This window comes from Perognathus longimembris, chromosome 3 (assembly GCF_023159225.1).
Source record: "Perognathus longimembris pacificus isolate PPM17 chromosome 3, ASM2315922v1, whole genome shotgun sequence".
Taxonomy (NCBI): domain Eukaryota; kingdom Metazoa; phylum Chordata; class Mammalia; order Rodentia; family Heteromyidae; genus Perognathus; species Perognathus longimembris.
In genome coordinates, this window is record NC_063163.1 from 84,267,202 (window position 1) to 84,287,187 (window position 19,986).

Sequence of the window (19,986 nt, forward strand, 5' to 3'; positions counted from 1 at the left end):
AGAGCACTAACTAGTCTTAAGCGAAAGAGCTCGGGACTGTGCCCCAGCACCAACACACACACAGAGTTAAACAATCTTGTATCAACCACCAATCCCATACCCCAAAGAGTTGCAAGTAGGTACCCAAAAAAGTGCTTAAACAGTAATTCTCATTAAAGCCAAATTCATGCCAGCCAAATAGAGGAAATATCTCAACTGTCCACAGAGGAACAGACACACACACAAAAAAACCATGCACGGCCATACAATGGACCGTGGACGAGGAAAAGAAACTGGGCTGGGGGTTGGGGTGGCTTCCCAGTAGCAAAACATTTGCCAGGCCTGTGTGTGCAAGGCCTTAGGTTTGGTTCCCCAGCACCAAACAGAAAGAGAGGGAGAGGGAAGGAGGAAGGGAGGGAGGGGAGGAAAAAGAGTAATTCATGCTACCACATGGATGAATCTCAAAAAACATCATACTAAGATTTTTTTAAGCCAGACATAAAAGCGTACATATTGTAAAATTCCATTAATATGAAATATGCAGGGCAGGGTAATCCAAAGAGACAGGGAATTATTTAACAACAGGCAGAGCCTGGAGTGGGAAGAACAGCCCAGAGAGAGAGGGATCCGCTCACAGGAAGGGCTCCCCCACCCTAACCAGATCACGACAATGGAGGCACCACTAGGACACCCACTCGAGAATGAGTGCCTTGGGCCTGGTGTGGCTGCATACTTCTGTAGTCCCAGCTATGCAGAAGGTGCAGGTAGTAGGAGAGAGAATTGAACTACTCAGGGCAAAAAAAGCACAACAAGGCCCCATCTGAAGAAATCAATGAAAGCCAAAAGGTCTAAGGATGGGACTGAGTATTTGCTGAGCGAAGCCCTGAGTTTAAGTCCCACATCACTCTTCCAAACAATAAAACATACACACACACACACACACTGGTTCCTTCTAGTGTGAAATGAGTCCCATCTCAATGAAAACAAAGCAAGGGTGAGAACCCAGGGCCTTGACCTCCCTCAGCTCCACCCCAACACCTGGGACCCGCCCCCCCCCCCCCCCAGGGTTGGCCTTCCCCCAAATCTCTTGGAGAATCTCGCTTTGAAACCAAGCTGGATGGGTCCAGCGGGGTTAACCAAGCTTGCTAGCTTCTTGGCTACGGCAGACCTGTAATCTTTCCCCATAAATCTTTCCTTCCATTATCCTCTAGGAAATTAATTCCAGAAGATACGGTGGGGGGGGGGGGGGGCTGCCAGCCAGTCAGATCTTTGCGTCTGGGGTTCTGAGCAAACCTGGCGTGACTGGGGAAGAAATTCATATCCACTGAGAGATCTTCAGCTGGGTCCGGTGGCGCATGCCTGGAATCCCGGAGCGCTGGAGGCTGAGGTGGGAGGATCTCCGGCTTGCACTAAGTCACCAGGTCCTATTGAAAACAAAATGGAGAAGAGGTAGGGGGCAGGGCTTCCGTTCCCTGGTAACCCCGGGGCGGCAGTGGATGAAGGCTGAAATCTTTCTTTTCTCCTTGTTCACTGTACAAGCATTAGGGCAAGTCTTTAGCTCTGTTTCTTCATCTGTGAGCCTGCACTGCAAGACCGCAAGACTCCAAGACCGCGTGGGGTGGCCTTGCATTTGGCATGGGGGAACTGCTCCTCTTCATTCTGTCCCCGTCTGACCTGAGGAATTTAAAATGGGGATGTGACTCCCACGGAAACAGACGAGTGTGCAAGCGGGGGCTCGGAAACCGACAAGATGCCAACTCTCCACACAGCTGGGGAAAGTGCTGCCCAGAGAGGCCAAGGGACTCACCCGGCATCACACAGCAAATCAGCCACAGAGCAAACACATCTGAGCTGTGTGTGTGTGTGTGTGTGTGTGAGAGAGAGAGAGAGAGAGAGAGAGAGAGAGAGAGAGAGAGGATCACTAGGCAGAGGAATGAGAGATATCCCTGCAATCATGCAGACCAAAGCTCTTGCACGACCTTGAACCCCCAAATGGCCACTGGCAAGGTCAGAAGTCAGAGTTCAGTCTCTTAGCTGCAGGCTACCAGCACCCTATATGTCAAGCAAGAAAAGGAGAGGTGTCTTTTTTCCCCCTCTGTCTTCAAATAATCCTTTTTAATATTTGTTTCCCAGAATTTGTTCATTCAATAAATATTTACTGATTCCTTGTTACAGGCTAAGCTGTGTTCCTGAAGCCAAGAACACCCGGTCCTTGTGTGCACTGAGCTCACCGGCAAGATGAAAGCGAACCACACAGAGCCAGGTACAGTGTCTCACGCCTGTAATCCCAGCCACACAAGAGACTGGGATCTGAAATCTGCAATTCAAAGCCAGTGGGGGCAGAAAAGTCTGAGACGCTCCTAAACGTTGAACCGGAAGCAATTCCCAGCACCTCTTGCTAGCTTTCCGGGGCTTGGGCTGGTCAGCTTTTTCTGTTCCCTCTTCAGTGAGGAGAATAGGTTGTGTTTACCGGGTGTGTGAAGCACGGGACTGTGGGAGAGAAGGCGTTCTGTCTTCTCCACTCCGACTCTACTGCGGACCCCAGCCATGTCGCTTCATGCTCAGCCTCCATCATCTCATCTTCAAACAGGGAACAACCATATTTGTTCTCCCTAAAAGGACTTAAATAACCAGGCCCTCAGAGCTATTGTCCTGGGCTGGCTATCACTAATCCCAAAACCTAAAATTCAGAAATGTTGCAAAATCCAGAGCTCCACATCATAAACCTTGGTTTCTTCTTCTTCTTCTTCTTCTTCTTCTTCTTCTTCTTCTTCTTCTTCTTCTTCTTCTTCTTCTTCTTCTTCTTCTTCTTCTGTTCTGTCAGTTATAGGGCTTGAACTTAGAACCTGGGTGCTGTCCCCGAGCTCTTTTATTTATCTATTTTTTGCCAGTCCTGGGGCTTGAACTCAGGGACAGTGCCCAGGCCCCATCTCAAGGCTAGCACTCTACCACTTGAGCCACAGCATCACTTCTGGCTTTTTCTGTTTATGTGGTACTGAGGAATCAAACCCATGGCTTCATGCATGCTAGGCAAGCACTCTACCACTAAGCCACATTCCCAGCCCCTGTCCCATACCTCTTTTGCTCAAGGCTAGTGCTCCTACCACTTTGAGCCACAACACCTCTTCCAGTTTTTGAGTGGTTAATTGGACATAAAGGGTCTCACAGAGATTTTTTTTCTGCCCAGGCTGGCTTCAAACCACGATTCTCAGATCTCAGCCTCCTAAGTAGCTAAGATGACAGGCATGAGCCACCAGCCCCCAGTGGCTTTTTCTCTGTTATAAAAATGAAACCAGGCACCAGGAGCTCATGTCTGTCATCCTAGCTACTCAGAAAGCTGAGATCTAAGGATCGTGGTTCGAAGCCAGCCTGGGAAGGAAAGTCCATGAGACTTTTATCTCCAATAAACTACCGAAAAAGCCACAAGTGGAGCTGTGGCTCAAGAGGTAGAGCACCAATCTTGAGCACAAGCAGCTTGGGGACAGCACCCTTACAGAACCACCTCAGGCCATGTGTGTGAGGTGCATAGGAAACAGAAATGAACATTGTGTTTAGACTTGAGTCCCCTCCCGAAGGCATCTCATAACATGTATGCAGAGATTCCAAGATTTGAAAGAAAAAAAAAAAACACAACAATCTCATATCCGAAACACTTCTGAGCCCAGTCACTCCAGATAAGAGGTCCTGGGCCTGCCCCGCTAGGGAGGGCTCTGTGTCGCTTGTTCCTTGAGTGTGCCCGCCTCTGTAAACTTTGGGGACCTGGCGGCGAAGTACTAGCTATGTAGCAGGAGGGGCTGTTGAAAGATGGAGAGAGGCATTGTTCACAGAGCCAGGCCGGGTTCAAGGCTGGGTTCATGGCCACATTCAGGAGCTGACTTCCCAGTCTTGTGCTTCAAAAGAAGAAGAAAATCATTATTGGACCTGCCAAGCCAATATTAAAACCAGCGGCTTACGGAAAAGCCTGGCATGCAGCTCTGGGCATCTTTTGGCACCTCTTAATTTCTCAGGTCTTTCAAGACACCAGAACCCCAAAACAGAGACTTTTCCCCGCCGTCCGTTGGCCTCATGCCCTGCCCTCTGAGAGAGTTTGCCTTAGAGAAGTGGGGAGGAAGGAAAGACACCCCCCCCCCACTCCCGGGAAGGCCGGAGAGGGCACTGTACGCCAGGATCCAGCCATGTGCAGCGCGTCCGTCCTGAACACCCCTCCTGCGAGGCACTTTGTGTTTGTTCGCTCTCAGAAAGTCCTCAGTTCATGCACACTGCAGAACTGGAGCCTGGTTGACCAGCCTTCAAGTGCCCAGTTTGAATGTGCCAGTCCTGGGGCTTGAACTCGGAGTCTGGCTGCTGTCCCTGAGCTTTTATGCTCGAAGCTGGTGCTCTACCACTTGAGTCTCAGCTCCACTTCTGGCTTTTGGCTGCTGCATTGGAGATAAAAGTCTTACACACTTTCCTGCCCAGGCTGGCTTTGAACCACAATCCTCAGATCTCAGCCTCCAGAGTAGCGAGGGTTATAAGGATTTTTATCTCCAATTAGCCACCAAGAACCCAGAAGCAGAGGTGTGGTGTAAGACGTAGACTACCATCTTGGAGTGAAAATGTTAAGGGATGGAGCCTAGGCCCTGAATTCGAGCCTTAGTACCAGCACACACACACAAATTGAAAAGTCAGGGGCTGGGAATATGGCCTAGTGGTAGAGTGCTCCCCTTATATACATGAAGCCCTGGGTTTGATTCCTCGGCACCACATATATAGAAAAAGCCAGAAGTGGCGCTGTGGCTCAAGAGGTAAAGTGCTAGCCTTGAGCAAAAAGAAGCTAAGGGACAGTGCCCAGGCCCTGAGTTCAAGCCCCAGGACTGGCAAAATATATTTTTTTTTTTGAAAAGTCAAAATAGAAATAAAAGCCCCTTCCTCTTGCAGGCATTCGAAGACAATAAAAGAAGAAGAGGAGCCAGGCAGGTGAGGCAGCAGTCCTCTGGCTCTTTTATAAAGGGCCTTTCAGACCCAAGCCCATGAGTCGCAGTGATTTCCCTGCCTTTCCCTGGCCTTGTCCCCTATTCACTGGCTTCTTCCCACACCTGCATTTACCTAAGGCTTATTGTTTGTCCCTGAAAGGCTGGGGCAGGTGACACCTCTGGCAGCAAGCTCCATAGGGCCTTTGTCCTCTCCAGACACCTGCACCTCAGTGATGGTGGCCTTTTATTTTCCCTAGAGCTTTTCTTCCCAACTCCCTGTGCTGCCACCCCTGCCAGGCAGCCCTGAGCCCCAGGAAATAGAGCACCAAAATAACCATCAAGCCTGTCAGCCTAGCTACTCGGGAAGCTGTGATCTCAGGATCATGGTTCAAAGCCAGCCCCAGGCAGGAAAGTATTCATAGACTCTTACTTCCAATTAAGCACCAAAAAGTAGAGGTGTGGCTCAAGTGGTAGAGCGCTACCTTTGAGTGATAAAGTTCAAGAGCAGCGCCTAGGCCCTGAGTTTAAGTCCCAGGAATACTGAAAAAAAAAAGAAAAGAAAAGAAGGATAAAGAAAAGAAACAATGCTACATGATCAAAAACCAACAGGAAACGAAGGGGTAAGTGTGCCATGTTGGGGTCCGACGGTGCCCCTCCCGGCTCAATGCTTGACATGCAGCGCGGTGACCGTCATTTTAGATCCATTTTGTTTATGGATGAAGGAAATTGAGGTTAAAGAAAATTAAGTCTCTGATCCTCCAAATTTCACCACAAAGCAGGTAACAGAACCAGATCTGCAAGTTGGGAAGTTCTAGGCAGCCATCCATGTTCTAGTGCCACTGTCTGACAATTGTTATGCTGGTACTCTAGCACTTGAGTCATGCCTCCCATCCAGCTTTTTGCTGGTTATTTGGTTTGGTTTTGTTTTTGTTGCCAGTCCTGGGCTTGGACTCAGGACCTGAGCACTGCCCCTGGCTTCTTTTTGCTCAAGGCTAGCACTCTACCACTTGAGCCACAGCGCCACCTCTGGCCTTTTCTATATATGTGGTGCTGAGGAATCAAACCCAGGGCTTCATGTATTGGAGGCAAGCACTCTTGCCACTAGGCCATATTCCCAGCCCTCATCTACATATTCTTACCCTTTTTTAAAAAACTGATTTATAAACATATAACGTTGATTAAATGTTTGTTATCTTGGCTGAAGCAAGAGCATATCAAAGTGAATGGCAGCTGCTCTTTCCTTCTCGATGTGACTATTAGAAAACTTGAAACTGCACCTCACGTATTCCTGTTGCGCATTGCAGTCATAGGTTCAAGTTTGCCTTTCTAACAAGATAGCTGGGAAATTCCTGTGCCTATGGAAGTGTGGGAAACGGTGGGTGTGATTGTGCAAGCCTGAACTCCCTGCACTCGGGAGGCTGAGGTAGAAGGGCAGTGAGTTCAAGTGAGCTACATAATGAGACCTTGTCTCAAAAGACAAATAAAGAGGGGTGTTGTCAATCACCGGGGGAGGGAGGGTCTGTAGAATTATCCCCAAGGGCCACCATTGTCTATGGGGTACAACATTTTATGTATTTATTTGTGTGGGGGTGGGTGAGGTAGGTGGGTGGATGGGTATGTGCGCCAGTCCTGGGGCTTGAACTCAGGGCCTGGCCACTGTCCCTGAGCTTTTGTGCTCAAGGCTAGTGCTCTACCACTTGAACCACAACTCCACTTCTGGCTTTTTTTTTTTTTTTCATTTTTAATTGGAGGTAAGAGTCTCCCAGACTATCCTGCTCAGACTGGCTTCAAACCTCAATCCTCAGATCTCAGCCTCCTGAGTAGCTGGGATGACAGGCGTGAGCCACTGGCACCGGGCTGGGTATTTATTGTTTACAGAGGGTGAGAGGTATTTAGGAAGAGTCACAATTAAGGAAGCCGCACAACTTGTCCATCCAACACGCATTCCCACGTTGCCAGCTGGGTGCACAACTCGTCCATCTGGTGTGCAGTCCCACATGGCAGCTGGGTTCCTAGAAGCCAGGACAGACCTGTGCCCCTTGTATATTTGGAGGCATCCAGGAAGAAAGGTCATTACAGGGCCCCCCCACACACACACACACAAAGTGACAACAAATTAATTCACTGAGCACCACCCAACACAGGCATGCAAGCAGCGTGATTGTGCAACCCCTACATCTCTCAGGGGACTTAGCAAAGGGCAAAGGGTGTTCACCCAGGACTGGCACAGAGGCCTGGTAGTAGTGACAGACGACCCCTTCCTGCCCAGGCTCCTGTGACATCCCTACATGAGCATGTTGGGGGAATGGCCACGCACACCTACTTTTGAGGCCTTCCTGCTCACCAGCCTAGTGCTCTGTGGCCCCCAGAGCACAGACCAGACCGTAAGCCTTGTCCTCTTCCATGAACCAGAAACATGGTGGGGGCAGGGGCGGGGCTGACAACCTGTGACATCACCACCTCCACCCATCCACGGAAAACCACACCAGTGTGCCCAGAGTCAGAGAGCACCGTGTTGGGGGTCACCAGAGAGGTGACTCCCTTCCCAGAGAGCCATGCTTTCTCATAGCCCACGGGATGTGGAGAGTCTGGTTCTGGAAGCAGCCCATTGGAAGCAGCTTGGGGTGCCTTGAAGATGAGTGGCCCACCATCGGGAACACCCTGAGATGCCACCTTGGGGGAAGTCATCCCTGATCTTCCGGCAGCCCTGTGAACCCAGCAGGCACGGTGCCATGGTGCAGGACTCCCCACTAAGAGCTGAGACATACCCCCCATGCGCCCCACCAACACATCCTACATCGACAGGATCGGAACATATTAGAGCAAAGTTCTCCTCCCAAGAGCCTCTTGTCTCAGCAAAGCCAACTAATTCAGATTTAACCTCCCTCTTAATAGGCCGCATAGCTGAGCCTTCTAATTAATGCCACATGGTTCTTCAGCTGTCATCCTGAATAAATGTTTACAAAGCTATTAACGTACTGTATTTGTAAACCGGGACTGCTCTGCTTTGGGGAATCATGTGGTATACATTTTCTCCTCAAAGATGGAAAAGGCTTAGCAATAATAAATACATTGTTTTGCAGGGATGGGAGCAAGGCGTTGCCTGAAAGAGGGAAAAAAAACCACTTTATTGCGAGCTTCCTGAGACAGCGTGGCTGGGTGTACGTGAGGAATCCGAGCTTTGCCGGAGTTCAGAAGAGCTGCAAGGGGCCCGATCGGGTCCAGGTGGTGGCTCGGAGGGGGAGGACTCCAGAGACAAGGAAAAGGGGGGAGAAGGAAATCCTAGCTGGGGGTCTAGCTGGAGGTCTGAAGTCCAAGGATCTGCACTGGGACACTTGGCAAAGCTAGTTTTCATCTGGGGCACTCAGTTTCCCCATGTGGAAAGGGAGAGGTTAGGAGGTCTAAAAGAATATTCTGTCTTGAACCAAGGAACCCAGTCTGATCCTTCCTGGATTTCCAGCACGGTAACATGCCTTCAGTGGCCTTGTTTCTCCAGTCCTCAAAGATACCAGGTCCCTAAACATCAAATACGAATGTCTGTAAGTGAAACTCCCGGTCAGCCTCACAGGCCCTGCCTCCCTCCAGCTCTGGCCTCCCATCAGGTGAAATACATCAGGAGCCCAAGACTTACTCCTGGGAATCCTTGTCATCACCTCTCCTTCCTTGGAGGCATTTCATTCTCCCAGGTCAGCTGCCACCAGAAATCTGACATTGTGTCTGTATTTGAACCAACAAAGTCTTCTTGAGGGAGGAAAAAGAAAAAAATCTCAGGGAAGCAATTTGATTGGCTAAGCCAGAGCTGGGGGAAGAAAAAGAAATCTCAGGGAAGCACTTTGATTGGCTGAGCCTGAGTTACACGTTCACATCTGTACCAGTTACTGTGGTCAGGAGTGGAATTCTGTGATTGGCTGCTCTCAACACTCTCTGTGTGTAGAGTGGAAAAAGGAAGAATTTCCAGAAGGAAGTGGGCAAAGCTGTTACTTAGAGACAGAGAGGAAGCAAAACATCAGTTAGTCAGTCTCAACACGCAACCTGGGCTCAAGCTCGGACCCAAACCTTTGGTTTCCTGGAGAAGAGAGACAAGTTACCACCCTACTGGAGTCTAGCAGGTGCTTAATGCCCCCAGTAGGAGCAAAACAGATGAAGTTCGATGGGTAAGGTTTGCACCCCTGGGAACCATGGAAGGCAAAACTCTCTTTGATTTTGTTTACCAGGACCTAACAACATGGAAGACACATAGTAGGATTTAAGGAATTCCTCACTGAGGGACTAAATTGTTGAGTAAGGACAATGTGCCCAGACCAAAGAAAGGGAAGGCTCACTGCCTGGTAGCAGACTTGAGACTGGGCTAGCCCACCTTGAAGTCTCAATTCTGGTACCCGCAGGCAGAGACAACTAACTGCGCAAGTCACTTTGGCCACCAGAACCCCAAGTTTGTTTTGATCTCCATGAAACAAACAAATTCATGTTCCTGCCTCTTCTATCGAGAGTGGGGTGAAATAACATCAACACTGTAGAATATGACAGACACCTGTGTCTGAGGATGGATGCTGTTCACCATTTAAAAAAAAAAAAGCCCATTTCTCTGCCATGCAGTAGAGAGCCTTCAGTAGGCAGAATTTTCATTTATTTACTTGTGTTGGGTCAACTCTTAAAAAAGCAATACCCAAAACAACAAAACAAAAAGCCAGGCACTGGTAGCTCACTCCTGTCATCCTAGCTACTCAGGAGGCTGAGATCTGAGGATCATGGTTTGAAGCCAGCCTGAGGAGTCAAATCTGAGAAACTTCTATCCCCAATTAACCACCAAAAAGCCAAAAGTAGAGATGTGGTTCAAGTGGTAGAGTGCCAGCCTTGAGCATAAAAGCTCAGCAAGGATGTGAGTGAGGGCCCTGAGTTCAAGTCTGAGTACCAACACAAAAAAAAGTAAGGACAGAGAGAGAGAGAGAGAGAGAGAGAGAGAGAGGAAGAAGAAGGAGGAGGAGAAGGAGGAGGAAGAGAAGGAAGGAGAAGGAGGAAGGAAGGAAGGAAGGAAGGAAGGAAGGAAGGAAGGAAGGAAGGAAGGAAGGAAGGAAGGAAGATGGGGATTTGGGTAAGCGTCTTTCAGCAATAAAACAATTTCCCTGCAGGATGGCCATGGTAAATTAAAGCTGGCTCTCACAGGTTAGGCTCCACAGGGCTGGCGGACACCAGAGTGAACAATCTCACAGCCCTGCAATTCCCAAGGGGGTCTAGCCCTTTGAGGGACACTTTGATACTTGGGGCTAGCCTGGCTACTTAAAAATAACCAAGAAAGACCAACTGGATAGAAATCGCAAAGCTTCTAAACCTGGGACCATATTCTAGAATACCAACGCTGAGCAACTTTGCTCCCCACCCCTACTCAAGGTAACAGAGTAGCCAGGCCACAAAACGTTGAAACTATTTAGAGGGTTCTCTAAATCCATATGAAAGGCCCCCTCCCCTTTGCCCCCCCTTCTCTCCCTGATTCTCTCTCCTTTCTTCTCTCCCTCTCTCTTTCTCCTCCTCCCTCTTTCTCTCCCTCTCTGTCTTTCCTGCCTCCCACTCTCTCTCAGCTCTATGGTCGCTTTTTTCTCCCTCCATGTGTTCCTGGGGACCCCCCCCATCCCTCCCTTGTACCCTCCTTCAGTTTTTGCTTCCGCGTGGCCATCCCGGCCTTGTGACCAGAGGCCCCAGCTTTTTCAGAGCCCTTTGCACGTCTTCAACCAACAGCTCTGTAATATTATTACTGCTGATCGCTTTTCATTCCCCGTGCCAAACCTGATTTGGAGTTGGCAGTGCTGAGGGTTTCATTCCGGGCTCGGTGGACAGCCTCCGGGAGCCTAAGTGACTGTAGCTTACAGACAATCGGATTGTTATTGACATTTGTGTCTGATTGTTCATCAAGCAAAAACTGTCTTGTAGGTCAGATCATTCTATTACCAGGCCCCTTTCAATCTCCCCTGCAAGGACAGAATGCGTCCTCGCCATTGTGTCAGGCCAGTCAATTACCATATCATTCCACATCTATCAGGCCCTGCTTTTGTAAGGGGAGGGGAGCTGGGGGGTTGAGGAGGGGGGAACAGCTGGAGGCGGGGGTGGGGGGGAGATAGATGGGCAGAGGAGGAAGGGATCCAAGTTCCTGTGCATTGAGTCTGAAATGAAAGCCACTACTGAAAATAGCAGAAATTGCTTTGCAAAAGGGCTGTATAAATTGATCTATACTATCTCCATCCATCCTCAACTGTTGTAGAAGAAAATGTGTCTAGATATGTCCCTTCCAGATCATTCGTGCGTGTGTGTGTGTGTGTGTGTGTGTGTGTGTGTGTGTGTGTGTGCCCTTCTGGGCCTTGAACTCAGGTTCTAGGCACTGTCTCTCAGCTTTTTGCTCAGGCTAGTGTTCTACACCTTGAGCCACAGCTCCACTTCCAGATTTTTTATCGTTTCTTGGAGGTAAGAGTCTTACAGACTTTCCTGCCTGCACTGGCTTCAAACCACGATCCTCCAATCTCAGCCTCCTGAAAAGCTAGGATGATTGGCATGGAACATGGGCTCAATTGAATCTTGAGTGACCTCTGTACCCAGAGAGGCAAGCTCAGCCACAGGAAATACAGTCATCCTACCCCTTCCCAACAAGCATCACCACTGGCTCCTGCCACAAATCTTTTTTGCCCCATTCCAGTTATTTAATTCTATTTTTCCTGAGTCTTCCACTGGGCAGATTCTCTCTGAATCTTAAAAAAAGCAGAAGCTTTGTCTCCCCACAAATGTTGGCTGCAGAGCTCCCAATTGACAACAGGAAGAAGAATGTGTCTTCAGACTTTGAGCCATCCAAGCTGCTATGTTCCATAAGGAGTGAGGGACAATTTGCATTAGGCCATTCAGAGTCCTTTTGTCTCTCCATGGGGACGCAGCCTATTAGAAGGGCTGGAATGTTGATGGGTCACTATGGAGATTCCACGATGACTTTGACCTTCTTAGCATCAGGAGTGGGCTAGCTTAGCAAGGCCAACACTCTTCCAGCTGCAAACGGGTGGCGGTGAGTGTAGGAGAAAGGCAAAGTGTCACAACGCTATTAGAAAGAGGAGTATTAAACTGGATGCAGTGGCTCACAACTGTAATCCCAGCTACTCAGGAGGCTGAGATCTGAGGATATAGGTTCAAAGCCAGCAGAAAAGTCCATGAGACTCTCTCCAATTAATCAACAAGTAGAGGTGTGACTCTGGCCTTGATTGAAAATGCTAAGATTTCAAAGCCCTTAGTTGAAACCCCCAGTACTGGCACCAAAAAAGAAGGCAGGAAAGAAGGAAGGAAGGAGGGAGGGAGGCAGGAAAGGAAGGAGGAAAGGAGGAAGGGAGAGAGGGAGGGAAGGAAGGAAGGAAGGAAGGAAGGAAGGAAGGAAGGAAGGAAGGAGAAAAGAAAAGTAAATAAAAGACTATTGTTTACTCATGCAGTGACAGTATGAAGGCTAAGCAGCGGGATTTGACTGGATTTGCTGAGGCTGATCCATGACCAAAAGCTTCTCAAGCTCAGCAACAATGGCTCAGAGTTGGTGCCGGCAGAAAGCAGATGAGGATGACAGCAGGAGGAGGAGCTGTGCATTATTTCCATCTCAGAGGAGTGATAGAAAATGCTTGGTGGAAGAGCAGAGGGATGGGGGTTACACCGGGGAGAGGGTGGGGGTCCCTGACCTGAGAGGCAAATAGAAGGTAAGTAAATAAATAAAGCTAATCAACCTAGGTGACAAAGAAAAGCCCCCTGTACCCCCCTCCCCACCCTGGCTGTGATCTAGGACTTTGACTCTGCAAACACTGGTCCTCCCAACCAGCCCCAAGGAGTGGGCGTGGCCTGGGCTGACCGGTCAGCCAGGCTTTCCTTGAGTCCCCTCCTGGAATTGGATGATGGTGAATCATGGGCCTCCGATGGCTTGAGCAGCTTGAGTCGTGGAAAGGAAAACAGAAGACAAGTTAAGTCTGAAAACTCCAGTCCTTTCCAGTTTTCCTCTCCCCGCTGATATGGCTTGCCTTGACAGCTTCTGCCAGTTAAGGGGTTGAGGAATGAGGACCTCACTGAGATATTTCTTAGCTGGTCTTAAGCTGGAAATGGAAAATTAAACTGTTGGGGGAAATACCTACATGCTATGAAAACCTCTAACCAGGAAGGTCTAAAGGGCTTTTTGCCAAACCCAGTGTCGTTTTTGTTTGTTTGTTTTTTCTTCGCCCAATGTGGGGACTCGGTGAAGGAAGACTCCATTAAGCCTAAATGTTGCTGAAGTTCAAGGTAAACACCAAAGAAGAAATCTGGGTCATGTACAGAAGCTGAGCCTGGTGGCACACACCTGTAATCTCAAGCATTTGAGAGGCTGAGGCAGGAGGATCATAGGTTCAAGGCCAGCTTGGGGATACATTTGCTATATTGCTATAGTAATTGCCTGTAGTTGCCCTGTTGGAAATAGCCTCAAGTGGAAAGAACCTAATACTAGCCTATGGCAGAATACGGGAAAGGAGGAGAAATAAATCGCCTTATCTTTCTACGAGAATGCCAGATGCGGCATTGTAAATGGCAAGTCCACAGTTAAGCATGGAACGATACACGAATTTCTCTAACATGATGTGCTGAGAGAAAGAAGCCAGACACAAGATTACAGTAAGTTCTGTGGCAACATGACAACATGTCCCAAAAACAAAAACCACAGTGCTACACACAATCACTGGATTAAAAACTAACCACAGAGCTAGGCACGGATGGCTCATGCCTATATACTCCCAGCTGCTCAGGAGGCTGAGGTCTAAGGAGCATGGTTCTAAGCCAGCCCAGGCAGACAAATCTGAAAGAATCTTATCTCCAGTGAATCAGCAAAAAGCTGCAAGTGGAGCCATGGCTCAAGTGGTAGAGCACTAACATTGAGGTAAAAAGCTCAGGGAAAGCACCTAGGCCCTGAGTTCAATCCCCAGAACTGGCCCAAAAGAAACAAGGAAAATCCAATAGTGGCCTGGACCATAACCAAGAACAAGACAGCTCAGGGGGGACTAAAAGCTGCCTAGGACATAAGGGACCATGATTGGATGTAGGACTATCTGGTGAGTGAAGACCCCAGAGCAACTCTCAAGTTTTTCTTTTTCTTTTCTTTGTCAGTTGTGGGACTCGAACTCAGGGCCTGGGTGTTGGCCCTGAGCTTTTTCACTTAAGGCTAGCTCTCTACCACTTTGAGCCACAGCGCCACCACTTCTGGCTTGTTTGTTTGTTTGTTTGTTTTTCTGAAGGTTCATTGGAGATAAGAGTCTCACATACTTTCCTGCTCTGACTGACTTCAAACCGTGATCCTCAGATCTCAGCCTCCTGAGTAGCTAGGATTATAGATGTGAGCCACTGGCACCTGGCATTCTGAAATTCTTCTTTGACCACAAGAAAAAAAGCAGCACTGGAAATGAGCCTGTTTGGTTTCTCAGAATCTTTGGGCAGGATAAAATTCATCAAGGAACTGCATTTGCTCCACAGTCAGTAACATCTCCATCTTCCACGAATGAATCTGGATGCTAGGTCCTCTTTCTTGAAGCTGAACAGATCACCAATGAATGTTCTCGCGTGGGCATAACTGCATGGCATCAAGAACCACAGTGGAATACAATAGCTCAAAAGCTATGTATGTACGTTCATATAAGACTACTGTCGACATATTGTCTAATGTCGACATTACATTTAAAGCCCTAGGCGAATTTTCTTGGGCGTAGGCCACGTGGCTACTGTATATGTTCTTGGTACATTGTGTATTGTATATATATATACCTGACCTAGGGAAGGGAAAGAAAAACAGGGTATAAGATATCACAAGAAATGTACACACTGCCCTACTATGTAACTGTACCCTTTTTGCACAACACCTTGTCAAAAATTTTGTGTTTAATTAATAAATAAATTACAAAAAAAAAAAAGAACCACAGTGGAGTCAGGGGCTGTAGCTGCCACCTGTCCATCCAGCTACTCAGGAGGCTGAGATCTGAGGACTGTTGCTCAAAGCCAGCCTGGGCAGGAAAAGTCCATGAGACTCTTCTCTACAATGAGCTGTGGCTCAAAGTGGTGGAGAGCTAGGCTTGAGCAAAAGAGCTCAGGGCCAGCCCCGAGTTTAAGCCCCCCGACCAACAAAATCAATCAACCACAGTAAGAGAACCAGAATTGAACAAGGTCTTGGCACAGGCTAGGCAGAACAGAAGAAGATCCTGTGTCATTCAAGGCTCCAACCTTCCAGGCAAAACGGCATCTGTCTGCCTTTCTCCCCCCACCTTTGCAAAGCTGTCTTCCTCCTTCTCCATCCTCTATAAAGTTTAAAAAGTTGAACATTTGCGAAAGGGAGGGAATGGCAGTGAAATCCTCCACAGTCTCATGGCTTGTGATACCGGATTGCTCCACCAGGTTGAAGTTTAGCAAGCATCCCTTTTCCATTCATTTTTCATGTGACTGCTTCCGCTGTCTTTCTGTACTGAATCAATGCTGCAGAAATCTGTAGGGCCGCCTCACACTTAATCATGAGAGAAACAAATGAGTTCAGAGCCGATGTACTGTGGGCATCCAAACTTTTTCCTCCTGGCTGGTGGACTCGGAGCCCAAGCTGCTTAAATTGCAACCACCCCTTCCCCTAGGCCCGCAGCTTTTCTTCTTTACCTCTTGTAAAGTGCTCAACAGACCAAGGGTATTCAACAAGTAATAAATAATGCACTATGATATCACAATGGCATGTATAGTCTGGTTGGGAAAAGCCAATTCTGGTTTAAAAAAAAACAAGTTCCAACCATCACCCAAGCCTTGGGACTCATCCAACGGTGACTTCATGGGAAGACTTTGTCAAAATGAAGAGGAGGGGTGTCCTTGCTGCCTCCAGTTTCCTGTGGCCATCTTAACATTCTTCACACAGAGAGATAAATGGTTTCTAACTACCAGAATCTCCTTTGCTTTTTAAACTTTTTTTCTTTGGTGTAAGTCCTGGGGATTGAACTCAGGGGCCTGAGCACTGTCCCTGAGCTGCTTTGCTCAAGGTTGGTTCTCTACCACTTGAGGCAGGCTCCATTGCCAGCTTTTTGCTGGTTAATTAGAGACCAGAGTCTCATGGATTTGTCTTCCCTGACTGGCCTTGAACCGTGGTTCTCAGATCTTAGTCTCCTGAGTCGCTAGGATGACAGGTGTGAGCCACCAGCACAGGGCCAAGTGTCTCCTCTTTGTCCATATATTCATGCCCGATTCTCCAGGCCTGATGCTTAATTGACTTTCAACAATTACCTCTTGACAAAATGGCAAATGAGAGCCAAGTTTAGGCAATGCCCGTCTGTACCCACCAAGGGCCCATCACGTTGACCAGTAGGTTCAATGGCTGGCCCCATTCTACCAATGGGAAAATAGAGGTTCAGAGCGACTGAGTCACTTGCTTGAAGTCATCCAGCTTGTGAGTGGTAGAGCAGGATTTTAACCCAGGCTCAGATACCCCCTCTTGTGTGAATAAGTCAGACAACCTCTTGTTGGGGAACATGCTACCTCTGGGGCCTGAGCTTAGGCACACAGGGGGAAACAGTTAGGACCTGGGAGAGCAAGACCTTCTTGTGGGGTGACTTGAAGTCCCAAGCCTTGGAGAAAATGGTGGATGCAGCGCACATCGGATCTGATTGGCTCTGAGTATCAACCACTTGAATGGCACAGAAACTGGAAGTGAAAAGAAAAAGTAGCCGGGCATCAGCAGCTCATGCCTGTAAACCCAGCTGCTCAGGAGGCTGAGATCTGAGGATTGCAGTTTGAAGCCAGCCCAGGCAGGAAACTCTGTGAGATTCTTATCTGTAACAAACTACTCAAACAAGCCAGAAGTGGCTCTGTGGCTCTGTGAGTGGTAGAGCAATCACCTTGAGCAAAAAAGAAGCTCGGGGACATTGCCCAAGCCTAGAGTTCAAGCACCAGGCCTGGCAAATAAAATAAAAAACAGACCCACGGCACACAGAGAGATAGACAGAAACAGGCATAGACAGACTGTTCCCCACAAAAAGATACCCAGACAGGCATTGGCAGGGCAAGTAGACACACACAGACAGACATGTGCATACACACACACACACACCCCACGATGACACACACACACACACACACACACACACCATGATGACCAGGCAGCCATAGGAATCCATCCAAGCTGTGGCTCTGTTTCCCTAGCCAGCCCCTGCCTCTCTGCACCCCAACACCTCCCCTTCTCCCCCCACTTCCCCCACAACTCCGACATTTGGAAAGCTGGCCCGGCCAGGCAGTTCCACTGGCAGAGCCTCTGTCCGTGGTTTTATTTTTCCGACTGTGGTTTCTGAAACGACATGGGGAGTAATGAGAAGAACTAATTCTCGTTGTTGAACAACCAGCGGACATGGTGGCAATGTGTCCAACAGATGTGTGTGCGCAGGGCAGGGCGGGGCGGGGCGGGGCAAGGCACCACCGGGTGCCCGGCTGGCTCTGTTCAACTCGAGACTTGAACTCTGCGAGGGACCCAGGCTGGGCAGGGGGGAAGCCCCCCCCCCCGAGTCTGCTCTGGCCTGGACTGGCCTGGGCTGCCTGGCTATGGCCAGTCTCCCTTACGTCATATTGCACAGTAGGGTCCCAGCTTGTCTTCCAGTCCAGAAAAAAAAAGAAAAGAAAACAGAAAGAACTCAGTACCAAGCAACACACATGCACACATACACATACACATGCACACACAGATATGCATGTGCAAGCACACATACATGCACATGCACACACATCCATGTGTGCATATGTAAATGCATACATACATGCACATGTGCACCCATGCTCACGTGCAATGCACACACATGCAATGCACACACACACACACACACACACACACACACACACTTGTCCCTTAGAACCTGTAGTATCTGGTTCCAGGCCCAAACCTGAGGATTCCAGGTCTTTGGAGGGCTGAGGGTGTGGTTCAGGTGGCAGAGCACCAGCCTAAGGGAGTAGGTTCAAAGCCCCAAGTTCAGATCCCCGTACCAGCAGAAAACAATAACAAAGCATAGCGTTCACATGGAACCCGCCCTCCCTCTGACTCCAAACCATCCCTAGAGGACTTACAATAGTACCCTCATGGGACACATCCGGGTCCTGTGCCATCTTGTGACACTGCGTTGCTCAGAGACCAAAACCAAGCGAGCGGGCACAAGCCTACTGCGGAGGCACATTGTATTCCGGTGTCTCCACTCTGTGGTTGGTGGGATCCCGGGTGCAGAGGAGGCAGACATGGGAACTGGAGCTTGGCAGGCAGCCTCCTCCTGCAATGAGCCAGAAAATAACCGTTGTGAGCATCTTCACCTGCTTCCCGGAGGGGAGCTTAGCTGGCCCAGGGGCCAGCCTCGGCCCTAGCAACCAGGGTGTTGCTATGCTTCTGACCTGAGTTTGGCTGGAACCAGTTCAGGCCCTTCCTAGAAGAAAAAGGGAAATGTAATAGATATGTCGCTCAACAAATCGATCAATCGATAGATGGATAGGTAGATAGATAGTATAGATACAGAGAAGCATTGGTAGGTAGGTAGGTAGGTAGATAGATTGATTGATTGATAGAGGGAAAGAAAAAAGAGAGAAGGAGGGAAGGAGGACAGAAGGAAGGAAGGAAGGAAGGAAGGAAGGAAGGAAGGAAGGAAGGAAGGAAGGAAGGAAGGAAGGAAGGAAGGAAGGAAGGAAAACTAGATTAAGATTCCCCCACAGCTTGGACTCCAGAGTATTAACCCACGGTGACATTGGTCTCTAGCAGTACAGAAGATGTGTGCTGAAGGAGACATGCCAGGAGAAACTTTAAGGTAAATCCAAGAAGGACTTCCAGAAGTTCTTTTATTCACACCCACTTTGAAACTTAATGCCCCAGCAGGGGAAAATGAGTTTGAATCCAGACTTAAGTTAAATCATTTTAGTAATAATGTTTACAGATATGCTGTTACTCCTACCATAATATGGCTGTTTATTAAAGGCTTGGCTAGGTGGGGTGGCTCTGGGGCTGAGCTTTGTGTGCATCATTTCTGTGCATCATCAGTAACCAAGAGATAAGACCTGGGGAGATCTGCAATGTACAGATAAACCATCCAGGGCTCAGAGAGGTTAAGAAGCTTAGTCAGGGTCACACAGATAAAAAGAACCTAGCCAGAGTTCAACTGTTAAGAATTCCATTGCTCAGGTCCGAGTCCAGCTCCGGGTCCTCCTGACAGCAGAGGCGGCAGAGGAAGGACTTGGGCTCCCGGCCCAGGGTCTGTCGGGTGGTCACGAAGATCCCAAGATGGCTGGGCGCAAATTGGCTTTAAAAGCCATTGACTGGGTAGCTTTTGGGGAAATTATACCCCAAAACCAAAAAGCAATTGCTAACTCCTTGAAGTCGTGGAATGAGATTCTCAGCTCCAGGTTGGCTACTCTGCCTGAGAAACCACAAGCTATCGACTGGGCTTACTACAAGGCCAATGTGGCCAAGGCAGGCTTGGTGGATGACTTTGAGAAGAAGTTCAATGCCCTAAAGATTCCTATACCTGAAGATAAATACACTGCCCAGGTGGATGCTGAAGAAAAGGAAGATGCGAAAAGCTGTGCTGAGTTTGTGGCTCAGTCAAAGATCAGGATCCAGGAGTACGAGAAGCAGATGGAAAAATTTAAAAACATGATTCCTTTTGATCAGATGACGATAGAGGACTTGAACGAAGCCTTCCCAGACACCAAGCTGGACAAGAAGAAGTACCCCTACTGGCCCCACCAGCCCATCGAGAACTTGTAAAACCAAGTCTGGGAGGAAGCTCTGAGGGCCCTCACATCACACACGCTGCATAGTAAAAATAAAAGTCATTACCTAGAAAAAAAAAAAAAAGAATTCCATTGCTCAGAGGAAGAAGAAGAAAGGAAGAGGAGGAAGGGGGGAGGGGAAGGGGGCTGGGAATCTGGCTTAGTGGTAGAGTCCTTGCCTAGCATGCATGAAGCCCTGGATTCGATTCCTCAGCACCACATAAACAGAAAAAGCCAGAGTGTGGTTCAAGTGGTAGAGTGCTAGCCTTGAGCAAAA

The 19,986-nt window shown here is 48.7% G+C and overlaps 1 protein-coding gene across 1 annotated transcript; it reads left to right on the forward strand.

The window, feature by feature from the left end:
• Positions 1-19,194: 19,194 nt before the first annotated feature.
• Positions 19,195-19,780, forward strand: LOC125347978 (ATP synthase subunit d, mitochondrial-like). The gene has a single exon (XM_048340916.1). It carries the CDS (start codon positions 19,219-19,221, stop codon positions 19,702-19,704), a length of 486 nt encoding a protein of 161 aa, XP_048196873.1. The 5' UTR covers positions 19,195-19,218; the 3' UTR covers positions 19,705-19,780.
• Positions 19,781-19,986: the final 206 nt, after the last annotated feature.